Here is a 24,615-nt window from a genome sequence, read left to right as displayed (position 1 = left end):
TCGGCATACAGATTATTGCATGTGGCCGTAACTGAATACCTTGCTGACGTGTGACGTATCTTAGACGATCTCGTAATTCTAACATTCATGTGTCGGTATATGTTGTTAACAGTCGTAGCTAATAGTGAGATAAGATTTAAAATGAGTGTTGTATTTCTAAAGTACGATACTGCATGTGGAACTATTTTATATAGACTCTCTCAGTGCGGAAGAAATCTACTACTAGCCTTAATAATGTAATAGTAGAAAAATAAATTAATGGTTCAAAAATGAGTGGGTCAAGTTTTAGTTTTTCCTTATTCTTGAAACTGCTGTATTGGTGCTCAGCCAAAATGGATATAATAATTTAAAAAAATAGCTAGTTCTGAACTATTCTATGACTTGGATTTTCCACATTCTAGAAGTCTATTTTCCTAGCTGACATATCTGAAACAGTTTATATTAAACCATGAATTATTAACAATCATGTCCCTGTACAGTGTTTCTTCCCATAAATAATCTATGACCGATGTTTCTGGCACAGTTTCAGCGACGTACGTTACATCAACGCCACCTACGTGGTGTTGGTTACATTATATTCTTCATACATCTTTGAGCTGTAATCAATATCATTAAAGAGTGAATATCGACTTTGATTTCGATATATTGCGGTAAAGTGGCGTTGTTTTTGGTTTGTGAGGAAGCGGTAGTTCTGTTCTTTTAGTATTGCAACGAGAGTGCTATAGTAATCATAAGAAATGTCGTAAGTATGGTTTGTCTTATCTTTTCTAACATTGTATGTAGGAAGAGGGTTTTATTGTTATGGTTTTTGTTTCTTTCTCGGACCATGTCATCCGGGTTGGTGCATTGAATTTATTCGCTATTGTGTATTATGTTATTGAAGAAATTGTGTCTGAAAGAGGTTTTCTTGCGAAAAATGAAACTTAGTATTTTGTCGTTTTGCGTATTTGTTACAACTAAACGAACTTGGATCCCACTTTGCCTAGAACATTATTGTGCGTTCGTAAATAAGCGATCACCATACTTGTTTTAGTCACATGTCTAGTATGGGCTAAAGTTGTTTATTGAAACCCTCCCTGCCGAGTATAACATTTCGTTAAGCAATTAACATGATATTCGTTGTAGTATATAACTTGACGATGTAATTTATAACTTAATGATGACTTGTACGCTAGCGTGTTATAGATTTTTTTTATTGTTGTTTACACTACGTAGGAGCTTAGCTGTGCCCTGTTATTGCTTTTGAAATGAGCTATTGCAACCTAAACTCCAAATGTTCCGTTATTAAAAAATTTCATTAGCACGTAGCTCTTTCATTCGTTTGCGCTTTAGTAAGGTTGTGGCCCAATTTGCGATTTTCGTAATTTATTTTGCATCAGTTATTGATCTTTATTGGCATTCACATTCTTTAACTTCGCCAACGCAACCTAATTATCATTTTTAAACCTATCCTACACTTCGGGCAACGCTACATGTCTGTCTTTCAACAGAACCAAAATTTCAAGGCAGTTGGGGACAAATATTACAGACTAACTCTGTATTCAGTACTAATCATTTTGTCTTTCTCCGTCGAAGGCTAATCTGTAACAGTTGGTTTTGGGCAGGTGTTTGTAAGTACCCCTACATCAGCTATCGTTCGAAGTGTGAATGTTCTCCGTGTATTGGAAATGACTGTGTACTTGGAACAAACAAAGAAGTTAATGAGAATCTGGTTTAACCAAAGGTTGGAGGGGTGTATGGAAAAGCAGAAAACCCCCAAACACTGTACAAATATGAACCATCACTTATGATACAGATCTCTTGTTACTCTGTGTCTTTAAATTATGGGCTAGGGCGAATAGGATGATTAGGTCATCCTAGTTTTGTTACAGCTGCTATGATATTTGCCTTGTGCTAGAATTAGATTGTCCATGGTATGCTTTTGTGAACTGCGTATCATTACTGTATGTTTTAACTCTTCTAAATTTGTCGTGGTTAATATTTTTGGTCCATCAAATCTATGACAGGTTTAAGTGAAAATGTGATGTTAACCTCATAAAAGTGAGCCTTATTATGTATATCATCTTTTCTCCAGAAAAAAAAGTTAGAGGGTCCTTCTGTAAAACAGTGTACACTGCCCGTTCCTTAGTGCAGCGGATCTAGGAAAACTGTCAACTGCTCACTCTTGGTGGAGCCAATGTGATGGTTCTGTGGGTTCCTGGTCATGTCAGTCTGCCAGTAAACAAGGCTGCTGGGGCTGCTGCCAAAGTTGCAGTCCTCGTACTTTAGCCCGCGAGTTCTTATATTCCCTCCGATCTGTGTGTTGCCATCCGTCAGGAGGTAGTGTCCCTTTGGCATCACCAATGGTCCTGGTCCTCCCTTCACACCTTATTAAGCCTCCCCCAGTGATTTCGAAGACTTCCTCTCGGCCCTCCCTCCAGGAGGAGGTTATTTTAACTCGGCTGCATATTGGGCACTGCCTTTTTAGCCATCATCATTTACTACGTGGTGCTATCCCACTGCTTTGTACACATTGCGCCCAAGTTTTAACTGTCTGACACTTCCTGATGGAATGTCCATTTTTTGACCTTTTACATTCCTGTTTGGATTTGCCATCTTGAGTTATTGATCGTTTTAGCAAATGACGCACGGGCTGTTGATAGCGTGTTACTTTTTATCTGCCAAAGCAATATGGTGAAGGCCATTTAATTTTTAGTTTTGGACCTCCATTTCTGTATGGTGTCATTTTTAGTCCTTTTTCCACGTGCCTATTTTTAGCTGTCTTCTGTATGTCAGTTGGGATTGACAGTTGTTTTTTAACTCATCTGTCTTAAGAGTTCTAAAGTTTTTACTTGAGCGCATATGACCCCAGTTGTTGTTTTTGCGCCCTAAAACAAAACTAAACAATGAAGTATATACTTGGAGAAGACTGCAAGATAGTAGTGTGTTTAGTAGTTCATATGAGTGGCTGTGTGAGATAGGTTAATTTAAAACCAATGTGCAACATGCAGGTAGACTAAAATCAGTGTTGGCAACTTGCATGATGGCGCTTTTGTGAAAACTGGAGAGAATGCCAGGCACAAGCATCAGGATTCCTGCAGCAGAATGCTTTTCACCCTCCACTATATGGTTTATATCACATGAGGGTGAGTTGCATCCATGCCTTGTAGAAAGTGTGAAAACCCTGGTCACACTGACATCCCAGCTACTGGTCCTAAACTTAATACACCATTCTGTGACATACTGATGAGACATTAGTCTCTCTGTAAACCTCTACCAGCTGCCAGTGAATTTCAGCCCCAGTTATGTGTTTTGTCCACAGAAATCAAATAACTGAGCTGATACAAATGAGTTGCCATTTGTGTTTACCTACAACTAGTGTTGTAGGTATTAGCTGGCTGAAACTCTGCACAATTGCCAACTATATGTATAGGAATTACACCACACTCCTAATTTCTCTATAACCCATGAAACTCCAGGATATATCAATCTTAAAACCTTAGTTTCTGATTATCCCTCATAGGTTGAGGAAAGGCAAACCTGCATTTATACCCTTTGTAGATTCAGGTAAAGCTTTTGACAGTGTGGAGGGCACTACACTCGTTGAAATATTACATATAGCAGGGATAAAATATGGGAATGAGAGATTGTTTGCAACTTGTACAGAAATCAGACTGCAGTTATTGGTTGGAGGACATGAAAGGGAAACAGTAGTTCAGGAGAGATTGTGACAGAGTTGTTGTTTATCCCCATTGTTGTTCAGTCAGTGCATTGAGAATGTTAGGGTGGAAAGCGAAGAAAAATTTTGGAAGGAACTTATTTTTAGTTCAGACAGAAGATACTTTGACTTGTTGATGACATTGTAATTCTGACCGCAGAGGATTTGGAACAGCAGTTGAAAGGAATTGATAATATTTTGAAAAGAGATTGTAAGATGAACATCAACAAAAGTAAAACAAGGATAATGGAGTGTAACTGAATTAAGTCAGGCAATGCTGAGGGAATGAGTTCAGGAAATGAGATACTAAAGATACATGCACTTTGCTATTTGGGCAGCAAAATGGGAAATTATCAGTTGCATGAAAGGCATTTCTGAAAGTGTGGAATTTAAGATATAATATCAAATTAAGTGTTGGGAAGATTTTTTTTCTTATGGTATTTGTGTGGACTGTAACCTCGTTTGGATGTGAAACCTTGAATGATAAACAATCCAGACAAGAAGAGAATAGCTTTTGAAATGTGGGTGTATAGAAGAATGATGATCATTATAGGGTTAGATTCAATAATAAATAAGGTACTGAATCAAACCGGGGAAAAACAAATTTGACACAACTTGACTGACCAAAAGAAGAGGTTGGTAGGACACAGCCTGAGGCATAAGGGATTTGTCAGATTGATAATGGAAGTGAGGGGGTAAAAATTGTAGAGGGAGACCAAGCCTTGAGTACTGTAAGCAGGTTCAGATGGATGTAGGTTGTTGTTGTTGAAAGAGGAGGCAGCTTGCACAGCCTAGAGTGGAGAGCTGCATCAAGCTAGTCTTCCAGCTGAAGACTAGATCAATGCTGCAGTACGTCTTGTTATGATTCTATCAACACATCTCTAAATTTGTTTGGTTATTAGCATGCCCTCGTGAAAAGGATTCCAAACACTAGAACAATAGGCTTGAATTGATTACACTAGGATCTTATCTGTGATTCTCTTAAAGATTCTCAGTACTTCGGAACCTTCTAACATGTAAGCCTTCCATTTGTCTTCTGTAATACTGGTTTCATGTCATTGTTTTATTGCACATTGCTTCTTAATAATATCCCTATTCTTAAAGATGCATTAATAATGTGATCTGATGCTATCTGGTTCTACCCCTTCATTATGGAAGTAATCTTGCATTTATGCACTTTTAAAGTGTACTGCCATTCAATACATCAAGTGGAAATTTTGTCAGTCCTCCTCCATTTCTGCAAGATCACCCAGTGACAGAGCTGATATTGTGTGAAGAACTGTTTGTTTAGTTAGGATAGAGATTATACTAAACTTCCGTGGGACACCCCTAGTGTTGCTTTCTTGCTTGTAGAACTCTTGCTGTCTGGTAAATGTACTTTGTTTTACTAACTGTAGTCATCAAAGGATTACATATCAAATTCTGTATGACCATATCTTTGTTATTAATCGACCAAGTTGTACAGTGTTAGATACGTTTGAGATCATGCTATTGACACATAACCATGAAGGATTCGGAAAATAATATTCTTGTGAAACACAACTATGTTTTCATTCACACGAAGTAATGAATGCTATTGAAAGGGAAATCTCAGGTTTATACCCTATTTCTTTATTTTCAGAAGGCTTTTGACACCATTCCTCCCAAACAGTTTCTAATCGAATTATATGTGTAATGGTTATTGTCTCAGTTGTGCAGCTGGATTTGTAATTTCCTTTCAGAAAGGTCATAGTTCACAGTAATTGAAGGAAAGTCTGAGAGTAAATTTAGTGGTACATAGCGTTCTGAAGCGAAGTGTTAGGGATCCACAGCTTTTCCCCGTTTATATAAAAACAGTTTAGAAGACACACTGAGCCGCCATCTTAGACTTTGGATTAGATTAGATTCAATTTTCGTTCGATAGACCCAAAAAATGAGATGATTCTAATGGGTGCAGAAAATGTCAGAAAGTATAACATAAAACATTTGAATATAACACTTACTACCCTGATCATTTGTCGGGACAGTATCGAAATAGGTGATACAATGCAGTAGATTGGAACAGCTAATATTTACAGAATTAATACACTGTCAGAATGAAACATTGATATGCACTAATAATAAATTTATCGTACACAGAATACCTAATCTTGACTGTTGTGACAAAGTTCTGTCAAAACTGAGATATAACAGACATTTTTACTTAAGCTGGCTTAACAGTCTCTGTTAAGATATTCATTTATAGAGTAGAAGTTGCTTACCAAAAAGTCTTTCAAACTCTGTTTAAACCATGCTTTATCTGAAACCAAGTTTTTAGTGGTTGCTGGCAATTTATTGAAAATGTGTGTCCCTGAATATTGGACCCCTTTTTTGATCAAGGTCCTTAGGTAGATTGTTATTATTTCTAGTATTGTGCTATTGGTTGGTAGTAGAGGTGTATTACTTACAACAAATTTCATTAAGTAATAAATATACTGAGAAGCAGTAGTTGGAATACAAAGTTCCTTGAATAGGTTTCTACATGATCTTGAATTTACACCACAAATGATTATCACACACTTTTGCACCCTAAAAACTTTCTTGGTTTGATGATTTGCCCTAGAACATGATCCCATATTACACAATAGAAACAAAATAAGTAAAGTATGCAAGTTTTTTATATTTATATCTCCTACGTCTGACATCATTCTCACTGCAAATACAGATTAATTTAGCTGCTTAAACAATTCTGTGGTATGCCCTTCCCAACTGGATTTATTATAGAGTTGTAATTCCAGAAATTTAACACTGTCAACCTTTTCGATCTGCATGTCTTCATATGTTATACACATGCTGGAAGGAAGATCTTACAGGTTCTGAACTGCATGTTGTGGGTTTTCTCAAAGTTTGACAGTGAATTAGCTTTAAACCACTTAGTAATGTCAGTGAAAATTTGATAAGCAGCTATTTCTAAATCTGTACTTGACGTACTACTTATTGCAATATTTGTATCATCTGCAAACAAAACAGACTTAGCATCTGGCAGTGTAACAGATGGAGATGTCATTAATGTACACAAGAAAAAGCAATGGAACCTGAGGAACATCATGTGTAATTAATTCCCAGTCAGATGAAGACTGACTGCTTACTGCAGAGGTATTTCACGACGACACCCTTTGTTTCCTGTTAGATAGAGAAGACTCGAACCATTTCACAGCATTGCCGGTAACACCATAGTGTTCTAATTTACTTAAGCGAATGCTGTGGTTCACACAGTCAAGGGCTTTTGACAGGTCACAGAAAATGTCAGTAGCCTCTAATTTATTATCTAATGAATTAAATACATTCTCCATGGAAGTGTAAATAGCTTTCCCCTTTATCAGAACCCTTACAAAATCCTAACTGTGACTTGGACAATATATTATTAGCAGTCAGGTGCTTAAGGAGACACTTAAACACAACCTTTTCAAATATTTTTGAGAAAGCCAGTAAAAGTGAAATTGGTCGGTAGTTTGATGGTATGCTTAACTTCAGCATATTTTAGCCAGTCTGGAAATATTCTGCTGATAAGAAATTGATAACACAAATAACTTGAGATAGAACTCATTTCTCATGAGCATATGTTATCATACCACAGCCTTCCCTAATAATGGTTTCACGTCAGTTTCATTGCATGTTGCTTCTTAATAAAATGGTGTGAAATGTGACAATTGACTCTAAATAACAAAACGTTTGAGGTTATCCACATGAACAACTTAAATTGGAGCAGTCACATAGCTAATGTCGTGGGGAAGACAAACCAAAGACTGTGTTTTTGAAAGAACCCTTAGATGCATCAGGGTTGATGGAAAATATCGAAAAAGTTCAAAGAAGAGCATTTTTTGCTGAAAACTTCTTTCACTAAATTTGTTACAAACTTTCTCCTCCAAATGCCAACAAAATTTTGATGACTGAAATCTACACAGAGAGGAATTACCATTGTAGAGATTGGGAGATGTCATAGCTTGAACGGAAAGTTTGTTTTTTTCAAATTCTGTTAGTGTGTGGAACAGTCACTGTCAAGTGTGAATCACCGAATAATCATGTAGCTAAATTGCACAAAGATCTGGACAATAAGATTGCTCTGTGCTACTCTGCAAGCTATAATGGAAAAATAGAGTATCATATATGATAACTGATCATCTTCTCATGAGGATTAGAAATTAGATTAGATGTATGTTTCATTGTAATTGATCCACAGTGAAGAGATCCTCCTGGATGTAGAAAATTTCAAAATAACAAGAATATACAATAAATATATACAATGAGAAACAAGTATGCAAATGCACCTGCCACAGCTCACAATTGAAATGATTTCCATGGATATGGAAGGAGTCAGAAAATTTTTAAACATATTTTTGTTTGTGAGGTAATACACGCCTCTTTTGGAATAGAGTTCAGCTTGGCTGTTGTTGCTGCCATAATTTCCTATCTTGTCTGAAATTAGATTCCTTTCAGTGGCCTCTTGAGCTTTCGGAATGGCCAGAAGTTGCAGGGAGCCAAATCAGCGGAATAAGCAGTTTGAAGTATGGGAATTTTTCGCCAAACTCTGAACCAAGTGCGAGGAGCGTGCTGCAGCATTGTCATAATGGGGAGGTGCCAATTTCCTGTTGAGAGCAAGTCCGATCTCTTGCACTGCACTGCATCTCGTAGGTGGAGGAGGACATCCCTGTAGTACTCTGGTGTGATTGATTGACACTGTGGTGTGTACTTGTGGTTTGTCATACAGCAGGAGTCAAAGAAAGCAGTCAGCATCACTTTGATGCTGCTGCGCACATGGCAGGCATCCTTTGGTCTTGGTGATGGGGAATGGTTCAACTGGGATTTGGTTTCAGTGTCGTACCCATAAACTCTGGACTAATCACCAGTGATTATGGCATTCATAAAGTTAGGGTCACCGTGTGTGGAGTCCAGTATGTTCTGTGAGACTTGAGCATGAATTTGCTTTTGCCCCGTAGTCGGCATCTTCTGCATGAATTTTGCAGATGCGCTCTTCATGGCCAGATCTTGTCACAATGGAATGTGTCCAAAAAAGAGCAAATGCTCACCTCTTTCACAATTTCTCTGGTAGTCACACGATGGTGCCGCATCACCACAGCATTCACTGTGGTAATGACCAGGTCATTTTCACATGATGGCTGACCGGAGCATGGCTCACTTTCCACCAATGTGCAGTCATCTTAAACCAGTTGTACTACTCCTTCATCTGTGTGATGCCCATAACATCTTCACCGAAAGCCGTATGAATCTTCCGCCCAGTTTCTAGCAAAATTAGATGGATTACAGCTGTTCCAGTCTTTTCGTCATTTCCCTTGCAATGAAAAACAATGCAAGCACTACACACTACCTCACCCTACTGTTGCTTGCCAAGGCAGGAAGAAATCCGTGCACTTCGCACAATGGTTCAAGGTCGGCTCGTGCAAAAGTGCTAGAGTCAAGTCCATCAAGTGTTCACAAAAAATAATGTTGGATGCTTTTCTAATAGACCTCGTACATGTACACAAAAACCAGTTGTTTCTTTTTCTAAGAAATGCATAATTGGAGTGAGAGGAGTTGGCCCCCAATAAATCCATTAGGTTCCTGTTAAACTGATCTTCTTGTGGCTGCTGGCGAGTTACTGAAAATGTGTGTTCCTAAATAATGGACATGTCTTTGGGCCAAAGTAAGTGATTCTAGATTGTTGTGAAGATTTCTAGTATTGATTCCATGAACTGAGCTGTTGACTTAAAAAGAGAGAGAGAGAGAGAGATTTTTAACGATAAATTTCATTAAGGAATAAATATTTTAGGAAGCAGTAGATAATGTACCTACTTCACTAAACATGGCACTGCAGGATGTTCTTGAGTTCACACCACAAATAATTCTTACTAAAAATTTTTGCACTCGGAAAACATTAAGTTGGCTTAATGGGCTACCCCAAAAAATAATCCCATATGACATTACGGAAAGAAAGTAAGCATAGTAGGTCAGCTGTTTCATTTTCACATCCCATATGTCTGACAACATTCACATTGCATACTGACATTTGCTTAGGTGCTTCAGCAGCTCTTTGATGAGTTCTGAGTTGAATTTATTATCAAGCTGAAATATCAAGAATTTAATACTGTCAACCGCTTCTGTCTGATTGTCATCGTATTTTAGGCGTGTGCTGGTGGGAACATTTTACAAGTTCTGAATTGCGTGTAGTGTTTTTTTTCAAGTGATAAAGGATTGATTAGGAACTATTTATCAATGTCTACGAATTCTCCACTAACCAATCTTTTGAAGACTACACTTGACCTGCTATTTATTGTAATGTTTGTATCATCTGCAAACTAATCTGCATTGCATGTCTGTCAATGTTACTGATAAACGATCATTGATACACACCAGAAAAAGCAAGAGTCCTAAGATGAAACCTTGTGGGATGCCAGTTGTAATTAATTCCCTGTTGGGTGATACCCGACAGCTTAAATCATTTCTCTTTTCCTAATGATGCACTTTATTGTAGGTATAGAAGTTGAACCTTTTGCAGCATTTCTTGTCAAGACCACAATAGTCGTATTTACTTAAAAGGATATTGTGATTTACACTGTTTGTGATTTGGACAAAACAGTATTTGTTGTCAGATGGTTACCGGACTGTATGTTGCCTTTTATTAAAAAAAAAAATGTGTATGGTGGAAAAAGTGAAAGTGAACAGAAATTAGACGGTATTTCTTTATTTCTTTTCTTAATCATCATCCAGGCTAAATTTGAAGTTTATAAGGATATATCAAAAGGAAAAGGAAAAACCATTACAAGAGGAAAATCATTGTGAGAACTATGGCTAGTTTCCTCCCACAAAATTTCAGGTTGGTTGATGTGGTATGACTGATATTCCCTGACAACTACGCTGAAGAGAGAGAAAGAAAAAAAAACCTGCTAATACCATGTAAGGCCCTTGCGAGTATGTAGTAGTGCTGCAACACAATGTGACATTGATTTGACTAATGTCTGAATTAGTGCTGGAGGGAATTGAAACCATGAATCCTTCAGGGCTGTCCATAAATCTGGAAGAATACGAGGGGGTGAAGACCTCTTCTGAACAGCATGTTGCAAGGCATCCCAGATATGCTCAATAATTTTCATGTCTGGGAAGTTTGGTAGCCACTGGAAGCGTTTAAACTCTGGAGCCAATCTGTTGCAATTCTGGATGTCTGGGGTGTAGTATTGTCTTACTAGCATTGCCCAAGTCTGTTGGAATGCACAATGGGCACGAATGAATGCAGGTGATCAGACAGGATGCTTTCGTATGCCCTCTGTCAGTCGTATCTAGATGTATCACGGGCTCCTTGTCACGTCAACTGCACATGCCCCACACCATTACAGAGCCTCCACCAGCTTGAACAGTCCTCTGCTGATATGCAGGGTACATGGATTCATGAGGTTGTCTCCATACCATTACACGTCCATCAGCTCGATACAATTTGAAACGAGACTTGTCTGACCAGGTAACATGTTTCCAGTCATGAACAGTCCATTGTCAGTGGTGACTGGCCCAGGCGAGGCATAAAGCTTTGTGTCATGTAGTCATCAAGGGTACATGAGTGGACCTTCAGCTCCGAAAGCCCATATTGATGATGTTGCATTGAATGGTTCGCACGCTGACACTTGTTGGTGGCCCAGCATTGAAATCTGCAGCGATCTGTGAAAGGGTTGCACTTCTGTCATATTGAATGATTCTCTTCAGTCATTGTTGGTCCTGTTCTTGCAGGATCTTTTTCCGGCTGCTGTGTTGTTGGAGACTGTATGTCGTATCGGATTTCTGATATTCACGGTACACTTGTGAAATGGCCGTATGAGAAAATCACCACTTCATCCCTATCTTGGAGATGCTGTGTCCCATCACTCATGCGCCGCCTATAACACCACTTTCAAACTCACTTAAATCTTGATAACCTACCATTGTAATAGTATCTGATCTAACAGCTGTGCCAGACACTTGTCTTATACTGGTGTTGCCAACAGCAGTCCCATATTGTGCCTCTTTACATAGCTCTGTATTTGAATATGCACGCCTAAACCAGTTTTTTTGGGTGCTTCAGTGTACGAGGGTCAGTCAAAAAGTAATGCCTCCTATTTTTTTTCTACGTTTAATTGTCAGGAAATTTAAATGCAATTACATAGGTTGAAAACCACAACATTGAGGATCATTTTGTCATTTTTCAATGTAATCTCCGCCCATCTCTACAGTTTTGGTCCATCTTTGAACAAGGGTATGTATCCCAGCACGGTAAAAATCACAGCTCTGCTTCCTAAGCCATTGACGCACGGATGTTTTGACGGCCTCCTCATCTTCAAAATGAATCCCACGATGAGATTCTTTTAGTGGCCCGAACAGATGGAAGTCTGATGGTGCCAGGTCAGGGCTGTATGGGGGATGAGGCAAAACTTCCCATCCAATTTTGACAATCTCGTCAGAGGTGTGCGACTGGTGTGTGGTCTTGCATTGTCATGCAAAAGAAGAACATCTGCCATTGATTTTGTTGGGCGAACTCGCTGAATACGTGCTTTAAGTTTTTTGAGAGTTGTGACGTATTGAACAGAATTTATTGTGCATCCCTGCTCCAAAAAATCAACCAGAATCACACCCTCTGTATCCCAGAAAACTGTTGCCATAACTTTCCCTGCCGATCGCACAGTTTTGATTTTTTTCTTCCTCGGCGAGCTTGTGTGACGCCACTCCATTGACTGCCTCTTTGATTCGGGTTCAAAAAAATGCACCCATGTTTCGTCCCTGGTCACAATTTTTTTCAGAAACTCATCTCCCTCCAAACGGAAGCGCTGCAAGTGTTGGGAGGCTATTGTTTTCCTTGCCTCTTTATTCTGATCGGTTAACATTCTTGGAACCCACCGTGCACAAACTTTTGAGTACCCCAATTGTTTAATAATCGTGATCACACTGCCTTTACTAAGAGAAATAATGCGACACACTTCATCTGCAGTCACCCGACGGTCACCACGAATGATGTCATCAACTTGCTGAATGTTGTGTGGAGTCACTGCACTCACCGGCCTGCCGCTCCGCTTTTCGTCAGTCAACGGTGTTTGCCCTTCAGCTTCCTTACAACGACGAACCCATCGTCTAACAGTGCTGACATCCACTGTCACAACACCATACACTTTCTTCAGTCTTTCATGAATGCGTATGGGCGTTTCACCTTCTGCATTCAAGAATTCAATCACACAACGCTGTCTCAAACGAACATCGATGTCGGCCATCTTACAAACTTCTGCTGTGCTGCCACCTGTTGACACAGAAAGTTACTACTGCAGTGGATTGCAGAAGAAGATTTGAGGAATGGCGCCAAATTCAAATTTTTCACTTAACTTAATTTTTTTAAGTAGAAAAAAAATGGGAGGCATTACTTTTTGACCGACCCTCGTATATTAGTTTTGAAGGTGACAATTTGGCTGCAGTGTAATAGTCAACAAATGTGAACATGAATAAAAATTGAAGTAACAAGTTGATCTGTAATGCAGCCTGAGGTTTAAATTGCTCGATTCACCATACTTTTCATTATAAATAACTGAAAAAGCCACATGCAGTTGATGAATCTGAGTGTTTTGGTGTATATTGTACATAAACTCAGAAAAATGCAAGAGATGGGAACACTGTAAAACGTGTACTGGTAATTCTTCATTATGTCTTGTGTCTATTTTACTTAAATGATTGTCATATGGTTAATACTGTGTTCAGTTATAGAATGATGCAAATTAGTGGATGGAGTCTGTTAGTATAATACTTTACCAAGCTAGTATTAAAGTATTTTTTAATTCATTTGTTTATTTTTTCATTTACTTTTTAAAAGATCTGTTTGACTTGGAAAACAATGATTTTGATATTTCCAGGTCACTTTTAAACAAGCCAAAGTCTGAAATGACACCAGAAGAGCTGTCAAAGAGGGAAGAAGAAGAATTTAGCACTGGACCATTATCAGTTTTAACTCAGTCGGTGAAAAACAACACGCAGGTTAGGAAATATTCCATGTTGTACTTACGTGGAAAAGGACACAAAGTGCTATAGTTCATGACATAAGTGTAGTGGAATTTAGTTATAATAAAATAGCTAGTCTAATTTAGATTGGGAATGTAATTCTAGTACTCCTCTATGTAGGTAGCTCACATTCCCTAGTAGCAGATCTGACAAGAGTTCTGAATGTGGTAATTGCTATGTTTGATGCTTGTCATGCCACACTACAAATTTTGTACCCGGTTTCCTTGTGACATTTCTGTTAATAAAACAGTACCTAATACTACCATTAGCATGCCAAAGAAATTTGAGGTGGTCATATTATTGTCCTAGATGATGGTATAGTATAAGTGGTTTTGCATGGAGTCTCGTGTACTTCTAGAGTTGCCATTGAAGAAATACATAGTACTATAATTTGTTGGTGTTAGTCCGTTGTGGTGGGGCCGCCATGTACCCTGTTGGTTGTAGCCCCCTGACTACACAGGGATCGCTCTGCTGATGCCAGCGCCGTTAACTCCCCACGTATGCCAAGGAGTAGATGCCTATCTCCTTGGGGCATTGGGACTCCCGGCAATGGCCATCCTGCCAGGTGGTCGTTGCTGAGGCTGGGTGGCGCCCGTGGGGAGGGCCCTTGGTCGGAGTAGGTGGCATCAGGGCGGATGACCCGCAATGAAGCGTGGTACATCATCTCTTGCTGGTGGCCAGCCGCCAGCAGTCTCTAAGCGTTCCAGGGCTCAATACAACGCAACTACATATGACCCCAAATCGTTCCCCTCCCTGGCTACACCATGGGAGGAACGAAAGACTAAGGATGCCAGCGAACCATACTCGCCCCGCTACCTGGTGTGTACGAGAGCTGATGGTGAATCCTTTACATCCATGAAGCCTCAGTTCTTCGTCGAGCACTTAGAGGACAAGTTCGGGGAGGTGGAGGGCTTGTCCAAAATGCGCTCGGGCTCGGTTTTGATCAAATCGGCGTCCTCCGCCCAGTCCCGCCGGTTACTCGATTGTAACAAGCTGGGGGATGTTCCGGTTACAATCACGCCCCATAAGAGTCTTAATATGGTCCAGGGCATAATATTCCATCGGGACCTCCTATTGCAGTCCGATGACGAGCTTCACGCCAATTTAGAGCGGCGAGGTGTCCACTTCGTCCGGCGCGTACATCGTGGTCCAAGGGATAAGCAGGTTGCCACCGGTGCCTTCATCTTGGCCTTCGAGGGTGATACTTTACCTGAGAAGGTCAAGGTGATGGTCTATCGTTGTGACGTCAAGCCATATATCCCTCCCCCGATGCGGTGCTTTAAGTGCTGGAAGTTCGGGCATATGTCTTCCCGCTGTACTTCCGGCCTCACATGTCGAGATTGTGGACGCCCATCACATCCCGATACTCCATGTGCTCCGCCTCCCATCTGTGTAAACTGCGGAGAGCACCACTCACCTTGCTCGCCGGACTGCAGGATCTACCAGAAAGAGCGCAAAATCATGGAGTATAAGACCCTGGACCGCCTGACATACACTGAGGCCAGGCAGAAGTTCGAACGCCTCCATCCTGTTCGAATGCCTGCCTCTTACGCCGCGGCTACTACTGTTATGGCCCCATTAGCTCTCCCTCAGACTGCCACCTCTCAGAGCTGGAATGCTACACCTGCCCCCTTGATGGTGGGGGGCACTTCACTCCCTGCTGCTCCTGCACTACCTGCCTCAGGAGCAGCAACCCCCCAACCATCGGGGACATCAGTCCCCACTTCTAAGCTGGGGAAGCCTCAAACTTCCCCTGCTCGAATAGCACGGAAAGGGGTCCCTTCCTTCCCAGGTTTCCGCCTCTGGGAAGGGTGACGTCAGCCAATGGAAGAAAAGCAGACCAGCGGCTGATCGCAGGGCTTCCCGCTCCTCCTCCGTCCCGGAGACTGACTCGCTGGAGCCCTCCCAGCCAATGAAACCCAAGGACCAGAGAGACAAGACGAAGAAGAAGACCTCTAAGGCCAAGGACCACGCGGTGGCATCCACCCCACTGCTCCCTACAGGCTCTGCGTCCGGGGATAAGGTGGAGATCCGGGCGTCCGCTGAGGACCTGGATCTCGCCGGACCCTCAGACGCCATGGAAGCAGATTGTACTGGTCCTCCATCGGTGGCAGCAGGTGACCCAGTGGCGTGATCTGCCTCCTCGGCCCCTTCACGCCTTTTTCGGACATGGACAAAGCAATACTCCAGTGGAACTGCAGCGCTTTTTTCCACCACCTTGCTGAGCTTCGCCAACTCATCAGCAGTCACCCTTTCCTCTGCATTGCCCTACAGGAAACTTGGTTTCCGGCAATGCGGACCCCTGCCCTACGTGGGTATCGGGGTTATTACAAGAACCGGGCAGCTTATGAGAGGGTATCTGGTGGAGTCTGCGTCTACATCCTTAACTCTGTCTACAGCGAATGTGTACCTCTTCACACACCTTTAGAGGCTGTCGCTGTAAGGATGTGGACGCCTCAGCCTATTACTGTCTGCAGTTTGTATCTTCCGCCAGATGGTGATGTCTCGCGTCATGTGTTGGCTGCATTGATAGCACAACTGCCTCCTCCTTTTGTGTTACTGGGCGACTTTAACGCCCATAACCCCCTGTGGGGTAGCGCCGCGATTACTGGCCGGGGTAGAGATGTCGAGACTCTTCTCTCGCAGCTTGACCTCTGCCTCTTAAACACGGGAGAGCCGACACATTTCAGCGTCGTCCATGGCACATTTTCGGCCATCGACCTTTCTATCTGCAGCCCCGGACTTTCACCATCCATCCACTGGAGTGTCCGTGACGACTTATGTGGTAGTGACCATTTCCCCATCTTTCTGTCACTACCACAGCGTCACTCTTCTGAACGCCCCTCCAGATGGGCTCTGAATAAGGCTGATTGGGGCTTGTTCTCTCTCGCCACTATCGCACCTCCTTCCCCTGACACCATTGATGCGGTGGTTCAGTCGGTCACCACCGGCATCGTTTCTGCGGCGGCATCTGCGATTCCCTGTTCATCCGGGTCCCCTCGGAGGAGGACTGTGCCTTGGTGGGCGCCCGAGATCGCAGAGGCGATTAGAGATCGCCGGCGGGCTCTTCAACGCCATAAGCGGCACCCGTCCTTGGAGAACCTCATCGTTTTTAAACAGCTCCGTGCCCGTGCCCGACGCCTTATTCGCCAACGGAAGCAGGAGTGCTGGGAACGGTATGTTTCCACCATTGGCGTCCGTACCTCTGCATCGCAGGTTTGGGCTAAGATTAGGCGACTCCATGGCTATCGGCCGCCTGTCTCTGTCCCTGGGCTTTCGCTGAATGGAGTGGTGTGTACTGACTCCGACACGATTGCGGACCGGTTAGCAGCGCATTTTGCTCAGTGTTCCGCATCTACGAATTACCCACTGGCTTTCCGCTCCCGGAAAGAGCGGTTGGAAAGTTGGAGGCTTTCCTTTCACACGCGCCATGCGGAGTCGTACAATGCTCCTTTCAGCGACTGGGAATTCCAGAGTGCCCTATCTGCTTGCCCTGATACGGCTCCTGGGCCAGACCGCATCCACAGCCAGATGCTGAAACACCTCTCTGTGAATTGCAAGCGACGCCTCCTAGATGTTTTCAACCGCATCTGGGTTGAGGGTGTGTTCCCGTCTCAATGGCGAGAAAGCATCGTCCTCCCCGTGTTGAAACCTGGCAAGAACCCGCTGGAGGTGGACAGCTACCGCCCCATGAGCCTCACCAACGTTCTTTGCAAGTTGCTAGAACGTATGGTGAGCCGGAGGTTGAGTTGGCTCCTCGAGTCTCGAGGGCTTCTGGCTCCGTCTTTGGGTGGGTTCCGCAAAGGCCGCTCTGCCGTCGATAATCTGGTCTCCCTAGAGTCTGCCGTCCGTACAGCCTTTGCACGCCGCCAACATCTGGTTGCCGTCTTCTTCGACATGCGGAAGGCGTACGATACGACTTGGCGATATCACATCCTGGCCACACTTCATGGGTGGGGTCTTAGGGGCCCGCTCCCGATTTTTATTCAGAATTTTCTGTCGTCTCGTTCCTTCCGCGTGCAAGTTGCTGCGTCCCATAGTTCCTCCCGGGTCCAGGAGAACGGGGTCCCACAGGGGTCTGTCCTCAGTGTCTCCCTGTTTTTAATTGCGATCAATGGGCTCGCTGAGGCGGTGGGATCGTCCGTCGCAGCTTCGTTGTATGCAGACGATTTCTGCCTCTACTACAGCTCCGCTGGCATTGCAGTTGCTGAGCGCCAGCTGCAGGGCGCTATCCGCAAGGCGCAGTCGTGGGCTGTAGCGCACGGCTTCCAGTTTTCGGCCGCTAAGACCTGCGTTGTGCATTTCTGCCGGCGTCGCACGGTTCACCCTGAGCCACGCCTTTACCTTGACGGTGAACCTCTTGCTGTGGTAGAGACGCATCGGTTCTTGGGACTGGTATTTGATGCCCGGCTGACTTGGCTGCCTCATATTAGGCAGCTTAAACAAACATGCTGGCGGCATTTAAACGCTCTCCGTTGCCTTAGCCACACCGGATGGGGTGCCGATCGGTCCACCCTTCTCCGGCTGTATCAAGCGCTGATCCAGTCCCGCCTTGATTATGGGTGTGTGGCTTATGGTTCGGCGTCGCCATCAGCGTTGCAATTGCTGGATCCCATCCATCACTGCGGGATCCGACTCGCCACAGGAGCATTTCGGACAAGCCCTGTTGACAGCTTACTTGTGGAGGCTGGTGTTCCTCCATTGCAGATCCGGCGCGACCGACTTCTGGCCGCTTATGCTGCCCACGTTTGTAGCTTGCCAGGGCATCCCAACTACCGTCTCCTGTTCCCGCACTCGATCGTCCATCTTCCAGACAGGCGGCCCAGGTCAGGGTGTACGATCGCGGTTCGCATCCGGGCTCTACTGTGTGGGATTGAGTTTTTTCCTCTCCCGCCTGTTTTCCGGGCCAATCTCCGTCTGCCCCCTTGGTGTGTGCGCCGACCATGCATTCGGCTGGATTTGGCACAGGGTCCGAAAGACTCGGTCCCTCCTCCGGCCCTCCGCCGCCGCTTTGTTGCTCTCCTTGCCGAGTTTCCCGGATCTGCCGTGACCTATACCGACGGTTCGATGGTATCTGGTCGCACTGGTTACGCTCTTACTCTAGAGGATCATTGTGAGCAACGGTCGCTGGCACTCGGGAACAGTGTCTACACTGCCGAGTTGGTTGCCATCTATCGCGCCCTAGAGTATATCCGCTCCCGCTCAGGTGAGTCCTTTGTCATCTGTAGTGACTCCCTGAGTGATTTACGAGCTCTTGACCAGTGTTTTCCTCGTTCCCGTCTGGTGATGTCCATCCACGAGTCGCTCCATGCTCTTGCCCGTTGCGGCCGCTCTGTGGTCTTTGTTTGGACCCCAGGTCATGTCGGCATCCCGGGCAATGAGCGGGTTGACACGCTGGCTAAACAGGCAGTGAGTTCACCGGCTCTGGAACTCGGCCTTATGGAGTGTGATCTCCTGTCGCTTTTGCGCCAGAAAGTGCTTGGTGCCTGGGGTGACGAGTGGCGCACCCTGCCCACGCCCAACAAACTTCGGGCGGTGAAGGAGACGACCGGTGTGTGGCGCTCCTCCATGCGGGCCTCTCGGAAGGACTCTGTCGTCCTCTGCCAGCTGCGCGTTGGCCACACGTGGCTGACGCACGGCCATTTGTTGCGCCGGGAGGACCCACCGCTATGTCGCTGCGGGGCAGCTCTGACGGTGGTCCACATTTTGGTGGACTGCCCGCTTTTAACAGGACTCAGGCAGACGTTTGCGCTGCCTGATACCCTCCCTGCCCTTTTATGTGATGACGATGCTATGGCGGACCTCGTGTTGAGTTTTATTCGGGCAGGGGGTTTTTATCGTATGATTTGAGTGTTTGTCCTTTTATTTCCTGTATTGACTTGGGCCTTTGGCCTGTGGTTTTAAACTGTGGGTTTTAATGTCATTTGGTGGTTGGCTTTTCCTTATTTTCATGGTCGGCCAACCACCTTCACACTCGGTGCGATTTTAGTTCCGTTTGTCTGGTCTTTGTCTGCCTTTCTTGTATTGTGTCGTCCCTTCTCTCAGTTCTCCGTTTTTAACGACTGACAGTTTTTATTTCGTGTGATTTTATCGTGGAACAAGGGACCGATGACCTTAGCAGTCTGGTCCCTTCAATCCCACACCCAACCAACCAACCAACTTATATAGAGCAAGAACACTGGCAAATGTTTCCTTAATTTTTTATAAATATTGTAAATTTGAAAATCTTTATTTTAAGTAAATTTTGGGGCTAGTTGTCTCTGATGGAACTGAATATATTGCACGCGTTTAGTCCTCAAGACAAGAGTGTATCTCAGTAAACAGAGTAACAAGTCTGCACAGGAGCCCAATAACCAGTGACAAGTCTGTACCTGAACTGTGTACCCCCACTACATTTGCTGGATGAGACATTTTTGTAGTCAGTCTGTTCAGAAACGTCTGTTAGTGGATTAGCATACTTCATTGAGAGTGTAAAATATTTTATATGCTTTTGTATTGAGAGTAATTCTGAATTAACTAAAATAATTTTAAAATTTAATAATAAATAAATTTGAAAGACGAATTGGAATGCAATGAAATGAGTGAATCTACATCTACATCCATACTCTGCAAGTCACCCATGTTGTGAGGTGGAGGGTACTTTGAGTACCTCCATCGGTTCTCCCTTCTATACCAGTCTCGTATTGTTCGTGGAAAGAAAGATTGTCAGTATGCATCTGTGTAAGCTCTAATCGCTCTGATTTTATCCTCATGGCTTTTCACGAGATACACGTAGGAGGGAGCAATATACTGCTAGACTCGTCGGTGAAGGTAAGTTCTCGAAACTTAAACAAAATCCCAAACTGAGCTACTGAGCGTCTCTCCTGCAGAGTCTTCCACTGAAGTTTATCTATCATCTCCGTAACACTTTCTCGATCACTAAATGATCCTGTAATGAAGCGAACTGCTCTCTGTTGGATCTTCTCTCTCTCTTCTATCAACCCTATCTGGTACGGATCCCACACCGGTGAGCAATATTCAAGCATGAGCAAACAAGTGTACTGTACCTACTTCCTTTGTTTTCGGATTGCATTTCCTTAGGATTCTTCCAATGAATCTCTGTCTGGCATCCACTTTACCGACAATCAACTTTATATGATCATTCCATTTTAAATCACTCCTAATACCTACTCCCAGGTAATTCACAGAATTAACTGCTTCCAGTTGCTGACCTGCTATTTTGTAGCAAAATAAGGGATCTATCTTTCTACATATTCGCAGCACATTACACTTGTCTACATTGAGATTCAATTGCCATTCCCTGCACCATGCGTCAATTCGCTGCAGATCCTCCTGCATTTCCGTACAATTTTCCATTGTTACAACCTTTCGATATACCACAGCATCATCTGCAAAAAGCCTCAGTGACCTTCTGATGTTATCCACAAGGTCATTTATGTATATTGTGAATAGTGCTCTATTGGACAGTAAGTGAAGTGTCACAAAACAGTTTATCAATAAGTTTCAAAAAACTTATAGAAATGTTAATGACTATGATGAAGATAGATGAACTTTGTTAAAATTAAAGTAAGTTCTTCTATATCATCGGTTTGTATCATGAGAAAAAATATATTCAGAAGTGCGGTCATTAAAAAAGACTCTGATTGGCTCAAAATTCATAAAGTCACTTTTTAAAGGTTTGATGGAAATAAAACTTGAACATTTGTAAGTGCAAGTAAAACAGCTCCCAGAGTGAAAGTTAATGTGATTCCTGGAAATTTCCTGTGTCCAAACTTTTACTCAAAAGTATTTGTGAATCCAGAACCAGAATCATGTAACCTTGTTAATGAGATTTATGTTTCTAATGAGGGAGCTATTAGCAAACTGGCTTTTGTTTCTTCTAATTCAGAGATATCTCCTGCTTCAAAAATAAAATTGAGTAGCAGAAAAAGAAAAGGAGCTATTGAAAGTGAAGTGTAAAGAATTTCAGACAGAATTAGAAGACGTAGATACATGCATTAATAATGCAGATACCAACAGTGTTTCTAAAGATGAAAACCCACCTCCAGAATCATTAGACATTGAATATTTTAGCTTAATCAAGAAATTAAAAAGTAAATGTTCAGTCCAGGATAAAGTTAAAATATTAAGTTTGTTCCTTGACTCATTGTCAAGGGAAAAAATAGTCCACGAGTTCAATGTTTCTAATTATTTGGTTAGACAAACCCAAAAATTGGTGAAAGAGCAAGGCAATCTACCAATTTTAGAGAAGAGAGGAGTAGTTATAATGAAGAAATAATTGAAAAGATTCAGCTTTTTTAAAGATGATAATACAATATGCCTGCATAGCAAAGGAGCAAAAGAGTTGTTATAAATGGAGTTAAAGTAACAAAGCAGAAACAGCTAGTGCAGTCAAATTTAAATGAACTTTATGTAGCTTTCAAAAATGCCCATCCTGAATGTAAAACTATAAGGTCAGAATTTTGTGACCTTTTCTGTAAGTGATATATTTTGGCCAGCTCCTCAATAACTCACTCCATGTGTGTTTATATCATCAAAATGTCAAACTGATGACTGTGAGTGCAAAACTCAATTATGTTAACTACTAAGAGTTATTTTATTTAATGGCATATGACACTAACAATTATGACTGCATGATGAGTTTAAGTGATAAATGCCCCAGTAAAGAAACCATCCTTGAATTGTATGTAACAAATTACATAAAACAAAAGTTGTCCAAGGTTGAGAAACATACTTTTCAGATGAAAGTGTTAGTCAAAACAAGACAAATTTAATTTTTAAAATCATTACAACCAAAAAGTAGGTTTTGGGTTGGAGGCCAAATAGCACTTTTTTGCCTCTTGCCATGGTAAAAATGCGGGTGATGGAATAGATCATCTCACGTAGGATGTCCCTCGTTTCAGTGTACAATGATATGTAATGAAAGCCCTGGTGATGGATGGTTCAGTTTTCTGTCCGACACTCCTTTGTGGCTGGTTGTTGGGGTTGATTGGAGGGTTGGGGGTGTGTTGGGCAAGTGGAACGAGAGATCTGTTTGCAGCAGACCCCGCCTCCTCTGTCCTATCATCTCCTCCCCGTTCTAGTCTCACACCTTGTTCATTTGCAGCCCTCTGCCAACACATCCGCTCATCTTTCCCTGCTCCTCACCTTTTCTGCTTTAGTTTTCCCCACTTCCCTGCCCCACAACCTCCAGATGCTGCGCCTGCTGACAGTCTAGTCCCTGCACACTCCACCAGATGGTATTCGTCTCTCGCCCCACCTGTACAATACTATCCCTTCCCCTTCTGCGCTTCCTCGAGATTGCTGCTTGCATCCCAGATGATAGTTGCATTCTGGCCGGAGATGCTGGAATTGGCAGTCATGTGAGCTTCCTTTTTGTGTGTGTGTGTGTGTGTGTGTGTGTGTGTGTGTGTGTGTGTGTGTGTGTGTGTGTCTGGGTTTTCTATTGGTGAAAGCTGTGACCAAAAGCTTTAGGGGAGTCTTTTATTTGTGCCTCTGTGCAACTTGATATCTTCTTTATAGTAAGTCCATTGTTTGATTTTTGCTGAAACTGTACTTTGATGAAATCCTCCCCCCTGCCTCTCTCGCTCCCCCCTGCCTCTCTCGCTCCCCCCTGCCTCTCTCGCTCCCCCCTGCCTCTCTCGCTCCCCCCTGCCTCTCTCGCTCCCCCCTGCCTCTCTCGCTCCCCCCCTGCCTCTCTCGCTCCCCCCTGCCTCTCTCGCTCCCCCCTGCCTCTCTCGCTCCCCCCTGCCTCTCTCGCTCCCCCCTCCCACACACACCCCTGCCCCCCTCTCCCACTGGTACCACAATTGTCAAATGTGGAAAGAAGAAAGCTAGAATCTGGGGTGGGGCTAGCTACTGGAACTCTGAAGCCAGACACCCTAACCAGGTTTGGGGTAAATGATAATTTGCTTTCTTAAGTGTAAGAGGCAAGTCTGTGGAAACACACATGTGCATTCACAGTAGAGCAACTAGTATGTAATTACGTGCAAGTTGGAAAATAAAATTTGAATCATTGTAGGTTTTGTGTTTGCCATATAGTTACTTTGGAACCATATTTAAGAGGGGGTGATGTTAATGATCTAATTTGTATAATGACTGTTAACAATAGGTACTCATAAACTGCCGCAACAATAAGAAGCTACTTGGTAGAGTGAAAGCCTTTGATCGTCATTGCAATATGGTGCTTGAAAATGTTAAGGAAATGTGGACAGAATTACCTCGAACGGGTAAAGGAAAGAAAAAGGTAATGTTGGAATAAATATTTAAATGTTTGTAGTCAATTATTGTTCCTTCCTTCTAAAGAAATAAGGGAACAAATGCAACTGTGTATATGTAGATCATTCTGTTCTATATTTTGAATGAATGCTTGTTATTTAATGTGGACATATCATTGGTTGTATAATGTTGTTGATATAAATTTCGGTATTTTCAGGCAAAGCCAGTAAACAAAGATAGATTCATATCAAAAATGTTTCTGCGAGGGGATTCAGTCATACTGGTTCTTCGGAATCCACTTGCTACAGCAGCTGGAAAGTGAATAAGTGTATAAAAAGTGGGACTGGAGTGTGTTGTTTCTGTGGATTTCAGGACTTGGAGACATATTTTGACTAATTTTTATTCAGTCTGTACAAACTCCATTCATCTAATAAATAATTTGAATACAGTATATATTTTTGTTACTGGAGATACATATTGTGATCTTTCTGAAACTTCTTAAGTGCTAAGTTACGATTAGCTATTTGTTCCAGCGCAAACGTGAGTTTCAAAATATTAATTATTCTAAAAATTCTATACAGTGCCTCTTAGTTAACTTTGATATGTTTGCAACATCAATCAGCTTATGCATTCCCTAGAACTCTAGTTCTACAGATTTCAAATTTTTTGATAGAATTATTTAACAT

General features: G+C 42.7%; 1 protein-coding gene across 1 annotated transcript; it reads left to right on the top strand.

The window, feature by feature from the left end:
* The first annotated feature begins 617 nt into the window (after positions 1-617).
* LOC126271990 (probable small nuclear ribonucleoprotein Sm D2) lies at positions 618-24,380 on the top strand. The gene is made up of 4 exons (XM_049974473.1): positions 618-742; positions 13,567-13,687; positions 23,823-23,957; positions 24,147-24,380. Exons 1-4 carry the CDS (start codon positions 738-740, stop codon positions 24,249-24,251), a joined length of 366 nt encoding a protein of 121 aa, XP_049830430.1. The 5' UTR covers positions 618-737; the 3' UTR covers positions 24,252-24,380.
* Positions 24,381-24,615: the final 235 nt, after the last annotated feature.

The sequence above is a fragment of the Schistocerca gregaria genome, chromosome 1, assembly GCF_023897955.1.
Source record: "Schistocerca gregaria isolate iqSchGreg1 chromosome 1, iqSchGreg1.2, whole genome shotgun sequence".
NCBI classification, from domain to species: domain Eukaryota; kingdom Metazoa; phylum Arthropoda; class Insecta; order Orthoptera; family Acrididae; genus Schistocerca; species Schistocerca gregaria.
The sequence above is the reverse complement of the archived record's forward strand: the minus strand, read 5'-3'. Positions and strand labels throughout refer to the sequence as shown.

Bases quoted from the DNA above. Each gene is read 5' to 3' on its own strand.
- LOC126271990 (XM_049974473.1), top strand. The intron at 13,688-23,822 runs GTTAGGAAATAT...TGTTAACAATAG, and splicing joins CGGTGAAAAACAACACGCAG to GTACTCATAAACTGCCGCAA. The intron at 23,958-24,146 runs GTAATGTTGGAA...CGGTATTTTCAG, and splicing joins CGGGTAAAGGAAAGAAAAAG to GCAAAGCCAGTAAACAAAGA.